Raw genomic sequence first — 13,813 nt, forward strand, 5'->3', positions numbered from 1 at the left:
TTCCACCGAGAATCTCATTAGTGTAAAGCCTTGGCAGCTGGGTCCTGCAATAGAAGCAGAGGTACCAGCCCTTGGCCAAATCATTAAGACAAATTAAGACATACTAACATATGCTGGAAACAGTTATCCACATAGATTTCATTTGTTTCACTGCTGGAAGAAAATCCTGAGAGGACATGAAACACATACCCAAGAACCATTCTGCAGTCACCCTGTGAGCCTGTCACTAATCAGTACCTTAAGGGCTGGAAGCTGCTTAAATTGGACAAGTACCAAAGGCCAATGTATCTGAAAATACGCCTTCTATTAGGTCAGGGATACAGGTGACTCAGTTCTGTTAATTGGTGATTTTCTTGTTTGTTTTTTAAAACCTAGCTTATTATTATAAATAATTATAATTGTTTATCAATAATGCACAGAGCTCTAAAATGAAATGGGCACATTTTCTAGTCATAATATACTTATATACTTAGCAAACATTTATGTTTGCATTATTGTTTTTTGCTGTTTTTGAGAGGCCGAAACTAAATATGAAATAGTTCCCTTGTTTCTGAAAGGTGGCCTGATTCAGCATCTCTTAATTTGTTATTGTTTTTTGCAGGATTATTTTTTATTTTCTTACATTAGAAAAAGAAATTCTTCTGAGCACACCAAACTGCATTTTTTACAAAGAAAGAGAATAGAATTTATCATCATGGTTATTCCAGGGTATGGCTGTTGCAATATGCCCATCTCGTGTGTGTGTGTGTGTGTGTGTGTGTGTGTGTGTGTGTGTGCGCGCGCAGTAATTGTATAGCCTTGTCTGGGAGGTTGGTGAATGGGCCCTAAACAATATCCTGGGGTGGCTGTTAAAGAAGCCAGAGCCCCTTCTCTCAAAATATTAACTGCTAAAGAAGCAAGCAACGGCTAGAGGAATGATGTGTTTAGAGAGAAAGGTGATAACTTTCTTACAGATTTTTCCTGTACCTGATATGTTCAATGATATGTGAGGAGCATAATCCTTCGGTCACTTAAAAAAATGGACAGACCTTTTATAGTGTGAGGAGTGACTGTAAAAGCTACTTGTGCGTGCTGATAGCCTACAGGCTTACTGCCTTTTCCCTGGGGTTGCTTCATGACCACCTGTTCATGTTTCCTGGTGCCCTGTACATGAGGTTTTACAAATAGTATGGGACAACTCATGCACATTGCAGGCTCAGAAAATTATTTTCTGTGGTGATCATTTGATTCAGAATGTAATTCTGTTTTTGGAAATCAGGCAGGGTAGTCCAAATGACAACTAGCTGAAAGATGGTTTGGTTGCTTCTCAACTTGCCCTGTGCCCCACATAGAAGCAGTCCGGCTAGAGAGCGACATCATTGACCCCAGTTACATGAGTGTCTTTCCTGGAGGGCAAGGCCTTCTAGCAAGGAAGGGTGTGTGCCTTCCACCTCTACAGCTGTCCTTGGCATTCTAGGCAACCTTTGCAAGTCTAGGCAACATCCAGTACTTTTATTGGCAATCAAAGATCATCTGAACCTACATCTAACAATGTGGCCATATATCTCTTAAATCACCTGTGCTCTCAGAAGTTTTTGCTAACATCCTTCCTCTTTAAAATGGAAATGTTAAGGTGTGCCACAGTCAAAGCTGTACCCAATAAAATTAGCATAGAAGCAATTTGAAAATCATTGCAAGAAGAAAGAAGTATGCTAGCCAGGATGGTTAATGAAATTACTGTGATTTATTACTGAATTTGGCCCTGAGACTACCTAAAGATCTAGCAATAAGGGAATGATTAAATGCATTATGGTACAGCCCCATGGCAGAAGATTAAGTAGCCTTTAAAATTATCCTCAGGGTGAATTTATTTCTTTTTTTTTTATCCTCATCCGAGGACATTTTTCCATTTTTTTTGTACAGACAGAGTGGGAGGGAGAGAGAGGAAGAGAGAGAGAGGGAAACATCGATGTGAAAGGGACACATCGAGTGGCTGCCACCCGCACGACCAACCAGGGCCGGGGACAAACTGCAACCGAGGTACGTGCCCTTAGTGGGAACCGAACCTGGGTCTCTCAGGACCACAGGCGGACGCTCTAACCGCTGAGCCAAACCGGCCAGGGCTCAGGGTGAATTTATAACGATAAGGAAAAATGCTTATAATACAGTATTAGGAAGAGAGAGGATTAAAAACTATAAAATTATCTCAGCTATGTTTATAAAAAAAATTGAGAAAAAAATATTGGAAGATAGTTCACCAAAATATTAACTATGGCTGATGAGCTGAAGTGTTTTTTTTTTCTTTGATTTGAGAGAGAGAGGAAGACACACGGAGAGAGAGATAGAAACATTGATGAGAGAGAACATTGATTGGCCACCTCCCCCATGCCCCCACTGGGGATTGGCCCACAACCTGGGCATGTGCCCCGACCAGGGATTGAACCGGCGACCTCTTGCTGTGTAGGTCGACCCCCAACCACTGAGCCACACGGGGTGGGCTGATTTTTGTTTTCTTTATATTTTTCTCTTTTTTTTAGATAATTACCATGAACATATATTGCTTTTATAACTACACATAAGTTGTCTTTTTAGTTGACTCTGAGCTTCCTGACAAAAAGCAGAAGGGTTTATATGATTTCCATTATGTGATGAAAGAATGATCTCAGTTCTTCAAAATAAACTTTTCCTTGATGCTGAATTCCAAAAGGATGTTGAGTGATGTAATGTACAAGTCTTGATAAAGTTTTTTCATATATTTTAACATTTTATTTTATCTTTTCCATCATCATTTATCCCCTCTTGCCCTCTTCCACCTCTCCCTACCCCACCCCTACCCTGCAAGCAAATGCAGAAGGGGGACTCCTGACTGTGTCTCTTGACCACCCCCAAGGGGAGCAAAGGCACAGTGCTCACTATAGGCAGCGCGCTGAGGGCTTGCCAAGAAGGGGAGCTTGTCCCTCACGAGGCTCCATCTCTCAAGTCTGTGTTTGGAATTTTGCTTTTCTTCGCCCTTTGCATCTTATCCGAAGGTGTGCATAGGCCTGGCAGATCCAACGACAGCTCTCAGCTCTCTGTTTCACACCTTAAAGTCTTTTGAAAAATAATGTAATATGACTTCTTCCTCCTTTCAGGTGTTGCTGCACTGGATTCCAATGTATCTGGGAAAATCGGGCTGCGTGCTGTCGTGTATTATTTCAGTACCACTGTCATTGCTGTCATTCTAGGTAAAATGTGTTGCTGAATCCTCCTCCTTCTATATAATTGTGACTTTTCAGTTAAAAGTGGTTGGGCTTTTTATAATGCACAGTTCTCTTTTAAGTCAGAAAATTATACTGTTATACTACCATGAAGCTTTTTGGCTTGAAGTCTACACGGCGCCTTTTATATGAATCAAATATAATACTGACGGAATTTCAGCCATGGTACTCTTTATTAAAGTCTCCAGTAAGAAACAGAAAGGGGGTGACCGTTCTGTGCCTTTTCAAGATCATTGAGTGGAAGGGAGTGGAGCTGACAGCTTATATAATCTTTAGACCAATGAGTGTATAGTAGTGGAGTTGAGTTTAATTACAAAAGATTTCCCAAAAGATAGCATTTGAGTGCATTTCAAATTTCACATAGTACTGAGAGCTAACAGCTGGGTCTTGCCAAGTATACATTCCACTTGAAAGAGGGAGAAAGTTCTAAGGGAGTGTAGCTATCTTGTGTCTGGGGCATTCTTTTGTGAAGCCAGTATGGTCTGTCCTTTGTGACCTAGCGTGATATTTTAAGGATGCCCAGAATGGGAGGAGGGGAAGGGAGTGTCCTTGGATGCAGCCAGCTCGGCCCTTGCAGCTCTGCTGTGATGAACTGAGGAGAGGTGGTGAGGTTTTAGAGTTATTACACCAGGGGCCCTCCGAGGGCCTGAGCCCTGCCTAAGGCAAAGCCACATCTCCTCATGAGGTTCCTGAGGGAGGCCAACACAAAGGGGAAACGTTGGGTGTGTATCTTTTCTGCAACCCTGAAAGGGAAAAGTGGACCACGGCCACTCCTGGCCCTTCTATTGCCCAGTGACTCCCCACTGGCAAAACTGACCCATTCAGCATCCCTGAATTCCTGACCCTTGGATTGGCATTTCCCCTTGGAGGAGCAATAGGGGCTTGGGGACTTTTTTTCTTCTTCACTCTCCTCCAGTCCAACAACCTCTGGTGCCTTGGTCTTCAACAGCCTCTCCTTGGACACTCAAGTGACAGGAACACATTACTGTATCTCCAAAGGCCAAAATGGGGCATTCAGACGCTCTCTGTTTACAGTGCTTCTTACCGTGAGAACTACCTCCCTGTAACTCCTGTCTGTCTATTCTTCCTTCCACCTCCTGAGAGTCACACAGAACAACACTTTTCTCAACCCTGACCCTGTTTAGGATTACACACCAGCTATCCAGATATGTGAAGGCATATGGTATGGAAGGAAGACACGGCTTGTTCTGTGTGACCCTCAGGAAAAGAACTAGTATCTGTGGGTAAAAGTTCCAGGAAGATATTGAACAAGTGACCTGAGTTGGAAAAAGGGTCACCCTCACCCCAACCCCTAACTGGTTGACCTCATAAGCTAAAGAAAAGAAAAAAGAACATTCTCATCAGCAGGTGTTTCCAGAAACATTCTGGACTATAGCCCCCCTTCATTTTTAAAAAAGACATGGGAAGAGTTCATTCTGCTTCATTTAAATGAAAAAGTAATTAAGGCTGCTGCTGAGGTCGCAGCTGAGATTCAGCATTTTGGCTGGACCCTGGGGTCCCCATCCCAGTATTGCTTGGTCCCACTACGTCCACTGGTTCAAAGAAGGATGCACTGGGGGTGCCAGGTGCCCTCGAAGGGTCTTAATGCTCTGTGGGTGCTATCCTTGGCCACAGGTATCGTGCTGGTGGTGAGCATCAAGCCTGGTGTCACCCAGAAAGTGGATGAGATTGACAGGACAGGCAGCAGCCCCGAAGTCAGTACGGTGGATGCCATGTTAGACCTGATCCGGTGAGTATTTTGCCAGCAGGGTGACTTCATTGGTATTTGACCTGTGTGGTCACAGGGGGCCTCCTGCTTGGTTTAGTGCTCTGCTGTTGCCATCTTGAAATTTTTAATACCTTTTAAATTATTGTGCATTTTTATTTTGCCCTGGACCCTGCAAATTACATAGCCAGTCCTACTTGCCAGGTTGTGGTCCCAAGAGGGTCTGGAAGGAACAAGCCCCTCTGTCAAGATTTAGGGTGGACAGAGGTGCAGAAAGTATACTTGTTGCATTAAGATGGTGGGCTGGGTGGTCAGTTCTGAAGCACATTTGAAGAAATACATTTTTTAACTGTACAGGAAAAACTCTTTATCTGAAGCAATCAGGGCTGGAAATCAGTTAGTTAATAAGTAGCAATTTAAGAAGAGAATCATAAAAAATGCTGGATATGCATTATATATATATATATATATATTTTTTTTTTTTTACTTAAAACTGAAATGCATTTGCTTGCCAATTTTTTTTTTTGTATGGTCAAGGTCTTTGAGTGTGTCAGTTGGTTGTAATTACCTGTCATTTCTGTTGCATATGCTGCAGAATGCAACAGAAACGCATCATCTACAATTTCCAGATTCAGTTTCCATGAAGCGGAGCAACAAAACCCCTTAGAAATTGCAAAGAAGGCTGAGCGCCGAATCCTTCCACTTTCTCTTTTTATTTGAGTTGGCTCCCCATACCTAATTTAATCACAGAAATTTTAGTTGCTCGTCTTGATTGAATTTCCAGGCATTTGGCTTGGTTTTATAGAAACCATACCTTCCTCTTCACACTCAAACTTCATCGATTTACATAATGTTTAATTCTGTAATTACAATGATATTTGCAGTTGGCATGAAGAATGTGGGAAGAAATGCAGTGGGGTCTTGGTAGGCATACATTCTCACTGATGAAAACAGAAATGTGCAGAATATTAAAGAAGTCTCTTAACTGTGAGCGTCCACCTGCCAGCGTGGCCTTTCATCCAGGACAGCGTGCGTATCAGTTACTCAGTGAGTCAGTTAAGGAACAGTTGATAAGGAGACCTTTCTATACTTGGTTGAAGCTTAGCAGGGAAAAATAAATCTTACTACAAGGAAGTATTATGCCAAGAAGCCAGAAGAGACACCAGAGTACTGGTTCTGTGTCACACTCATACCCACCGGTGCCTTGGGTACGACAAACAAAACAAAACACTTTTGCCTCAACATAATGCTGCTTTTCATGTCTCCAACAGGAATATGTTCCCGGAGAACCTTGTCCAAGCCTGTTTTCAGCAGGTAATAATATTGACTTTTGCCCACATCGCTCCCCTCTTCCCTCTACCAATTAAGTTTTCTTTTTTCCTGATGTAACCCAACAAATGGAATTAACCCATCAAAAATGACAGGAAGTATACCTGAATGGAGGAATTTCAGGTGACTCTTCTGTTCTGTGTTCCTGGTCTTTCCGGTCACAGTGAAGTAAGTGCTTATTGTAGCTTATACTGCTCCTTTTCCGTTATGTTTTTCTCCCCCTCAAAAGGGCTTATATGGAGCAAGTCAGAAAACTGTCAAACAACAAATGTTTTCGAATATGGCTTCTAGTTCTTCATACCTATTTTTGGAGAACCACATTATATTTCTGAATAAACTTAGACTATCGGCAGATGCCGGGCGGTGAAAAAAGTCGCCCTCTGTCTCTTTCACTCTCCCGTGGGCTGATCAGTGTCTGACCCCCAAGGGGGCTGGTGCTCCCGGCATTTGGTCTTTCCCTTAATCATTCTGTCGCCGTTGCTAGCACTCTAAAGAGCAAACTAACAAAGCCATGATTTTTTTCTTTAGGAAAATTTAAAAATCTCTTTATTCCATTTTCTTCTAGTCTTTTTTTCTCTTGTTTGTCTATGCATTTAGACAACTGAGTCTATCACAAACTGCTGAATTGATTTACATAAATTATATGAACAGAGACCCCTGTGTATACCAACAGAAATGGCAATTAAGTTGCTCGCTGCCGACCTCCAGGCAGCACAGAACCACCTCTATTCCAGGGGTGCCTCTGCGGTTCAGCCACAGTGGTCATCTGTAAGGCCCGTGGTGTCCGCAGAGCCTCGGGGGAGCGGTATTTACGCCGGGCGTCTTGGTGTACCAGCTCTTTCCTAAACCTCTGCTGAAGCTCACAGAGCCAGGCAGGGCTCAGGAAGGGGAGTCAACAGAAATCTCACGGAATAGCCCTGAAAGGACTGTTGATTGTGGAACAACCATAAAGTTGATGTTGATTAAAGTCACAGAGACTACATTTATCAAAGTGATAAGGTTTCTCCCAGGTTAAAAATAATAAATGAATGAATAATAGAAGCAAAAATTATTGACAGGATTCCTGTAGATTCTGTTAACGCACGTACAAATAAAGCCTATACATTCTTTCACATTGTAGCTCCATTCATTAGTCCTTTATTATGAAAGTGAGAGAACATTTTGACATGTTTGAATGGTGGCTGTGGGAGTCAGAGGTTTGGATTTCTCAATTCCACTTGTGGTTCCAAAGTCTCGTAGGAGGTTCTGTCAGCACCTGGAGCCAACATCGTCGCCAGAGGTAGAACCTTTCAGTGGTACTTGTTTGCTCAAAGTAACTTATTCCTGTGCTTCAGCCTCAGATGCTTGAAAAACTCTTTTTCTCTTTGTTCCTTTGTCTTTTTCTCCTCCAACGTGCAGTATAAAACCATGCGTAAAGAGGTGCAGCCTCCCAGTGAGCCAGGAATGAACATGACGGACGCCTCTGTCACAGCCCTCGTGACGGAAACATCTGTCACAGCTGTCATGACAACTGCCGTTTCCAAGGTACTGTTTCCTTCCTTGTCACCCGAGCCCCCTCCCCAGTAGGCAGGGGGTGAGCCGTGAGTGAGCAGGAGGTGGAAATACAGTCACTCCTTGTTATGCTTGCACTCCGCCTTTGTGAGTCCGCCTCCTCGCTAACATGTATTTACAACCTCAGAATCAACGCTCGGGGGCTTTTGTGTCATTTGTAGACATGCAAAGAGCGGTGAAAAATGTAAGCCGTCCGGTGTACATGTGTTCCCAGCTGAGGCTGAACAAGGCTATGCTCTGCCTTCTTGTTGCAGCTCTCCCTATAAACAAATATCCTTTCGTGGTGTGTTTATGCTACGTTTTTTGTATTTTTCATGGTAACTTCACTGTTTAAAATATCTTCCAACCATAGTGCTGAAGTGCTGTCTGTGGTTCCTAAATGCGAGAAGGCTGCGGTGTGCCTTGCAGAGAATCCAGTATGTTAGGTCAACTTCATGCAGGCGTGAGTTGTAGTGTGTTGGTTGTGAGTTCAATGTTCATGTATCAGCACTAGATATTAAATAAGGTGTCTCTGAACGGAAACATGCCTAAAACAAGGTCATGGATTGGTTATTTGATGAGAATGTTGTGAACACTGGTTCCCAGGAACTTAATCATACGTTTTCCCTAGAAACAATGATTCAGGATTCGCCGACTCAGGGTTGGTGACCACTTTATAGAACCTAACTACCAAGCATCATGAGAAGCCACTGAACCACACAGAGAAAAGAATGAACCCTGTACCTCCGTATCTCTGCCACTCCTCAGAGTGGAGGTGGGCACCTCTGGGGACTGCTTTACATTTGCACGACTATGTAAATGCAGAATGCAGGCCCACGGTTTCTTATCCAAAACTCTCTGCCCAGATGTGATTCAGATCCAGGGTTTTCCACATTAGACAGGCCAGGGGGCTGTGGGTACACATTATATACCATCCTTAACTAGGATGGGTAACTACACTCTAGAATCAACACATCAATGTTTTAGCAACAAACTTATGAATATTCTGCCAAGCAAGAGAAATACACCAAATGTAGCCTCATCTCGGTTCAGGATAGGTTTTGCCACCGAGAGTTTGCCATAAAATCATTGATAAAATCAGTGGGCTTTGAGGGTGTTTGGGATTTCACTGTTGAAGGCTAGAATATGGGACCTGAAGTGGTACGTTTTTAGTTCTGTAGTAGATTTTCCCTGAATGCGCCCTGCCTTCACACAGGAAGGAAGGATTTAAGTTAAAGAGAAATATTCAGTAGACTTAAGGGTTCAAATTAACCAGGCCACAGTTGGCTCCCCACTTCCTCCTGCAGAAAGCCTTCACTCCACAGACAGATTCTGTTAACTCTTCTGACAGGTCCAGCAGCCCTAGCTGCTCCCTAGTTTCTGGGCTCACTTCCCAGAGGGCCCCTCTATTCTCGCCAGACCCACCTCCTTCATTACTCCTTATTCCTGCCTCTTCTGATGGTTCCACAAGGATTCCGAGCAGAACGGTGGGTCGCAATAGTGACAGGACAGGTGTGGCATCTGCCCTCGTGTGAAGAGGGACGAATATTACGGTTGGGAAGAACAGGGCATTCTGAGGCATTCAACAGGATGGTTTAAATTTGTTTGAGAGTCAGAAACATGGGTAGGAATTACCCAAGCAGGGTACAGAGGTCCAGTGCATGATGACTTTTGCCTTTGCTTATCATTTTTTAGGAGTATGTTTGCACCTTCTGGCTGCCTGCTCCTCAGGCCTAGCTTTCCCTAACCTCACAGCCCTCGTTCATGTCCCAGTTTCCATGACACCTGTAACTCACAGCTTGGCTGTGCGGTTAATTGCGCCATATCACTGTCATTGGCTCGTGTTTCTCACGGTTAGTTTTGTCTCTGGCTGCACTTTAAGACCTTATGCTGTGGCCAGTGTGGTTGGCACACTGTAGCTGCTTGGTAAATGTTTATTTGATTAAATCAGATCATAATTAAGAAATGGCTGGTACCCTAGGGGCTGGTTCAGTTATGTTATGTCTTTATGAAGTCTCTCAGTAAACCTCATGCTCTTCTTACAGGATAAAACAAAGAAATGGTTCATGGTAGTAGGAATCTGGTTAACTTTTATATCTCCAAAATCCTGTTGGTCATGCAAATTAGAGGCAGTAAAGAATATTCCCATGCTGTCCAGCCGGTGTGGCTCAGTGGTTGAGCCTGGACCCATGCACCAAGAGGTGGCTGGTTTGATTCCCGGTCAGGACACATGCCCAGGTTGTGGGCCCGATCCCCAGTGGGGGGCATGTAGGAGGCAGCCAGTCGATGTTCTCGCTCATTGATGTTTTTATCTCTCTCTCCCTCTCACTTCCTCTCTCTCTAAAATTAATAAAAGAGAAAAAAAAATTTTTTAAGAATATTCCCATGCTTCATTATCAGGATAAAACAGTAAAATGTCCTAAAAACGTCCACACTGGCAAATATTCTGTGTTTCCTGCATTATTAATTCCTACCTTTTTTTTACAGCCTCCAAATGTAGCTAGTAGTTAAAATAACCCTGAAAAAGACCTTGATTCTAAAGTTCTTATTAAAAATGTAAAACATCCCAGAATAAGAAATCTTCAAAAGAAATATTCAAATATGGATTTGTCGAGAAAAAGAGTGAAAAAAAAACATTTTAAACTTCAATGGCTAAGGGTGGGGGCAATAAAAATTTGATACATGCATAGGTGGGTTTTGTTTTTTGGTTTTTTAGTTATATTTCCCAAAGTATTGTTGACTCTGGTAGATCACTAGTTTATTATGTTTGGCTGTTATATCTTCTCGTTGCAGTGCCTGTGCAGTCTAAAAAGGTTATAATCATGCATCGATACATGTTCTTGGTTTTGATCCACAGAATGAAACAAAGGAATACAAAGTCGTAGGCATGTATTCAGATGGCATAAATGTCCTGGGCTTGATTGTCTTTTGCCTCGTCTTTGGACTTGTCATCGGAAAAATGGGAGAACGGGGGCAGATTCTGGTGGATTTCTTCAATGCTCTCAGCGACGCAACCATGAAAATCGTTCAGATCATTATGTGGTGAGCAAACACCCCTTAATGCCATCTTGCTTCCCCTGACAATCGTCCCCTCAAAATTGGAACCAAGAGCCTTATGTTTCTCAACTGACTCACCTTAAAGAGGGGGAACCCTGAATATCAAGACACTAGAGTATTAAATCATTCCACGTATTGCTTATTGTTCACTAACAAAAGTCTAGATATTAGCCGTTATCTTTTCTACCAAAGCACTTGATCATCTTGTGTCCAACCAGCATTCAAGGAAGAAGTAACTCTTGAAGGAATGATCTGAAGAGTTCCCTGTATATCAAAATTCACAGTGCTTTTCTTATTAGGCCCCACTCAGAAGTGATAGTCAAAATTCAACAGGTACAATGTGAGCACTAACCCATCCAATGAAAACTGCTTGAGTGTCTGCCCTGTCTCTGGAGATGCTGGAAAGTCCATCTTTCCTCAGAGGCCTCTGTCCCACTTAAGTCACATTGAGTTGGTTTAACATTATTTACCCCAAAGTGTAGACATTGACATAAAGGATTCAATTATTTCAGTCACTTAACCCCACTGATCAGCTTCATTGTCGATAAAAAAATGGATAATAGCCCTGGCCGGTTTGGCCCAGCGGTTAGGGCATCGGCCCTCAGACCAAAGGATTGTGGGTTCTATTCTGGTCAAGGGCACGTCCCTGGGTTGCAGGTTCGATCCCCAGCCCCAACTGGGGTCATACGGGAGGCAACCAGTTGATGTGTCTCTCTCACATCAGTGTTTCTCTCCCTCTTTCTCTCTCTCTCCCTTCTACTCTGTATACAAAAATCAATGCGAAAATATCCTCAAGTGAGGATTACCAAAAAATAAAAATAAAATAAAAGTATACAGTTTTCAGGTGTACAGTAACCACACCTTCTTGCCAAATCTGTCCCATTACGGTAGCTCAGGTGGGTAGAATTTAAGGTGCACACAGGTGTTGAAACCTGGAGCCAGTGTGGTCCGCCAGGGCGTGGAACTGAGCTGCAGGCGAGACCTTAGCGTCATTGTGTACCCTGAGCTCCCCAACAGCGTGTGCAGAGCCGAGGTGCAGGCCCTGGCGTGTTTATTCCCCAATTACCCCTCCCTGAGAAAACACCTGCTGACTTTGTTGTGCTTCCTTTCTAGTTACATGCCGTTGGGTATTTTATTCCTGATTGCCGGAAAGATCATAGAAGTTGAAGACTGGGAAATATTCCGCAAGCTGGGCCTTTACATGGCCACCGTCCTGACTGGGTATGTCAACTCAGAGAAGAAACAGAAACCTCACTCGAGCTCATGAGAGTCTGGCTTTCAGTGGGTTAAAATCGGCTTCTCTCCCACATGCAGGGGGAAATGGGGTTCAGCAATAAGAAAGCTGGGTGTCGGGGGGAGGGCTGCCCTTTAACAGCTGTACTGGAGGTGGATCACACTGTGTTCATTGCCAATCTTGGCAGAACAGCCTGGACCAGGCTGTGTCACTGCCTTTATTAGTTGTGTTCAAATAGTTTTTTAAAACCTATTGGTATCCAGTCTTGGCTCACTTCCTCAGGGCTGTGAACTAACCAAGCAAGTAAGAGTAACCTCCATGTACCCTGAGCCTGAAAGAAAGTAGGCAGGGCCTAAATAAAATCAGACTTGAGCGGTAGGAGCAGGGTGGCTGGTTGGTTCCAGGTCCCTGTTGCTGGGGCTAATAGCCACTGTCACCTCCTGCATCGTCACAGGGCCAGAGAGGGTGCTGGGAAAATCTTCAGGCTGGTAGGAGTTATGTAAAGCAGGAAGGCAGCAGAGCACAGGTCATTTGCGTATGTATTACAGCCCAGTTATTGGTTCCTAGAGGGGATAGGTTATAAATGGTGCCCCCAGATATCTAGCCGGAAGTGGGATATATCACATATGCTGAGAAATATGGACCATGGGAATGAGTAAACATCATCAATTTGACTCCCACTGGTCACTGCCCCCAAACACCCAACTTGACTATATCAGCTCACCTGTTGGGACTCGATTACATTGGGTTGCATTGGGGAGTTTCCACTACACAGCCTTTGGTGCTTAATTTGCCTTTACCAGAAGCATAGCCCTGATGGCCGACAGAGAAGCAGCCTGGATTCCTACAGTGAGAAGGGCAGTGAAATCCCAGAGCCAGTGCAAAGGGAGGCAGCACCGTCCACCTTACTAGAGGCCAGGGCTACGTCCAGGCAGTGAATGTGGACAAAGTTTATTATGCTGAGCCATTTCATAGTGGGGTTCTGCTGGTTTCTGTTCTCCTATCCTAGCTCGGTTTCTAAGAGAAAACTAAGTCAGTTCTTCCATTCTCAGCCACAAGCTCTCTATCCAGAAGACCCTCTTTCCATACCCCCAGGGGCTGTATTTTCAGTGACCACTTATTTCAGCTTCATATAACGAATCTTTATACTTTAAGTTGCCACATACATGGCATCTGCTGAATCGGTCTGGCTTCTGAGGCCCCGTTTTGTGTAACATGTGAAACAAGGAATCGTTTGGGGAGACAGCAGTAACAGAGTCAGTCCTGAAGTCTGACTGTGGAGGAGCAGGGACTTCCTCCTCCTCACTGCAGTCCTCACTCCCCTCAGACAGTGGGCACCATCCGGTAAGACAGCAATGTGGCCCAGGAGCAGAGTGGCTGAGGGCTGTGATAGGACTGTCACAGAGGTTTGTATGGGACCACAGAGTCACCAAAGAGTGAAGGGTCAGCTGTACTGAGCCTTAGAGGAGGAGTAAGAACCCAGCAGCAGAAGGAAATGAAAGCATCTCAGCGCGTTTAGCAGGAATCGCACGTACAGGGCTTGGGAGCATGATGTGACTGTTCCGTGTGCTCTGAAATGTGGATTCAGCTACTGGCTTTGCCACTAACTTTGACCAGATACTTCATTTGCTGAGAGAATCTCCTTATTCCATATGTGGAATGGAGACATATATTCCTGCCCGACTTCTCATTTTCTCACCG

General features: G+C 43.9%; 1 protein-coding gene across 1 annotated transcript in view; it reads left to right on the forward strand.

The window, feature by feature from the left end:
* The window catches only part of SLC1A1 (solute carrier family 1 member 1), a 76,015-nt gene that overhangs the window by 50,267 nt on the left and 11,935 nt on the right, over nt 1–13,813 (forward strand). Inside the window, exons 3-8 of the mRNA XM_036260307.1 lie at nt 3,111–3,203; nt 4,872–4,986; nt 6,234–6,276; nt 7,690–7,815; nt 10,679–10,863; nt 11,992–12,099. Coding sequence (XP_036116200.1) covers nt 3,111–3,203; nt 4,872–4,986; nt 6,234–6,276; nt 7,690–7,815; nt 10,679–10,863; nt 11,992–12,099 — 670 coding nt within the window. The remainder of the gene's footprint in view (nt 1–3,110; nt 3,204–4,871; nt 4,987–6,233; nt 6,277–7,689; nt 7,816–10,678; nt 10,864–11,991; nt 12,100–13,813) is intronic.

This window comes from Molossus molossus, unplaced genomic scaffold, assembly GCF_014108415.1.
Source record: "Molossus molossus isolate mMolMol1 unplaced genomic scaffold, mMolMol1.p scaffold_m16_p_14, whole genome shotgun sequence".
NCBI lineage: Eukaryota > Metazoa > Chordata > Mammalia > Chiroptera > Molossidae > Molossus > Molossus molossus.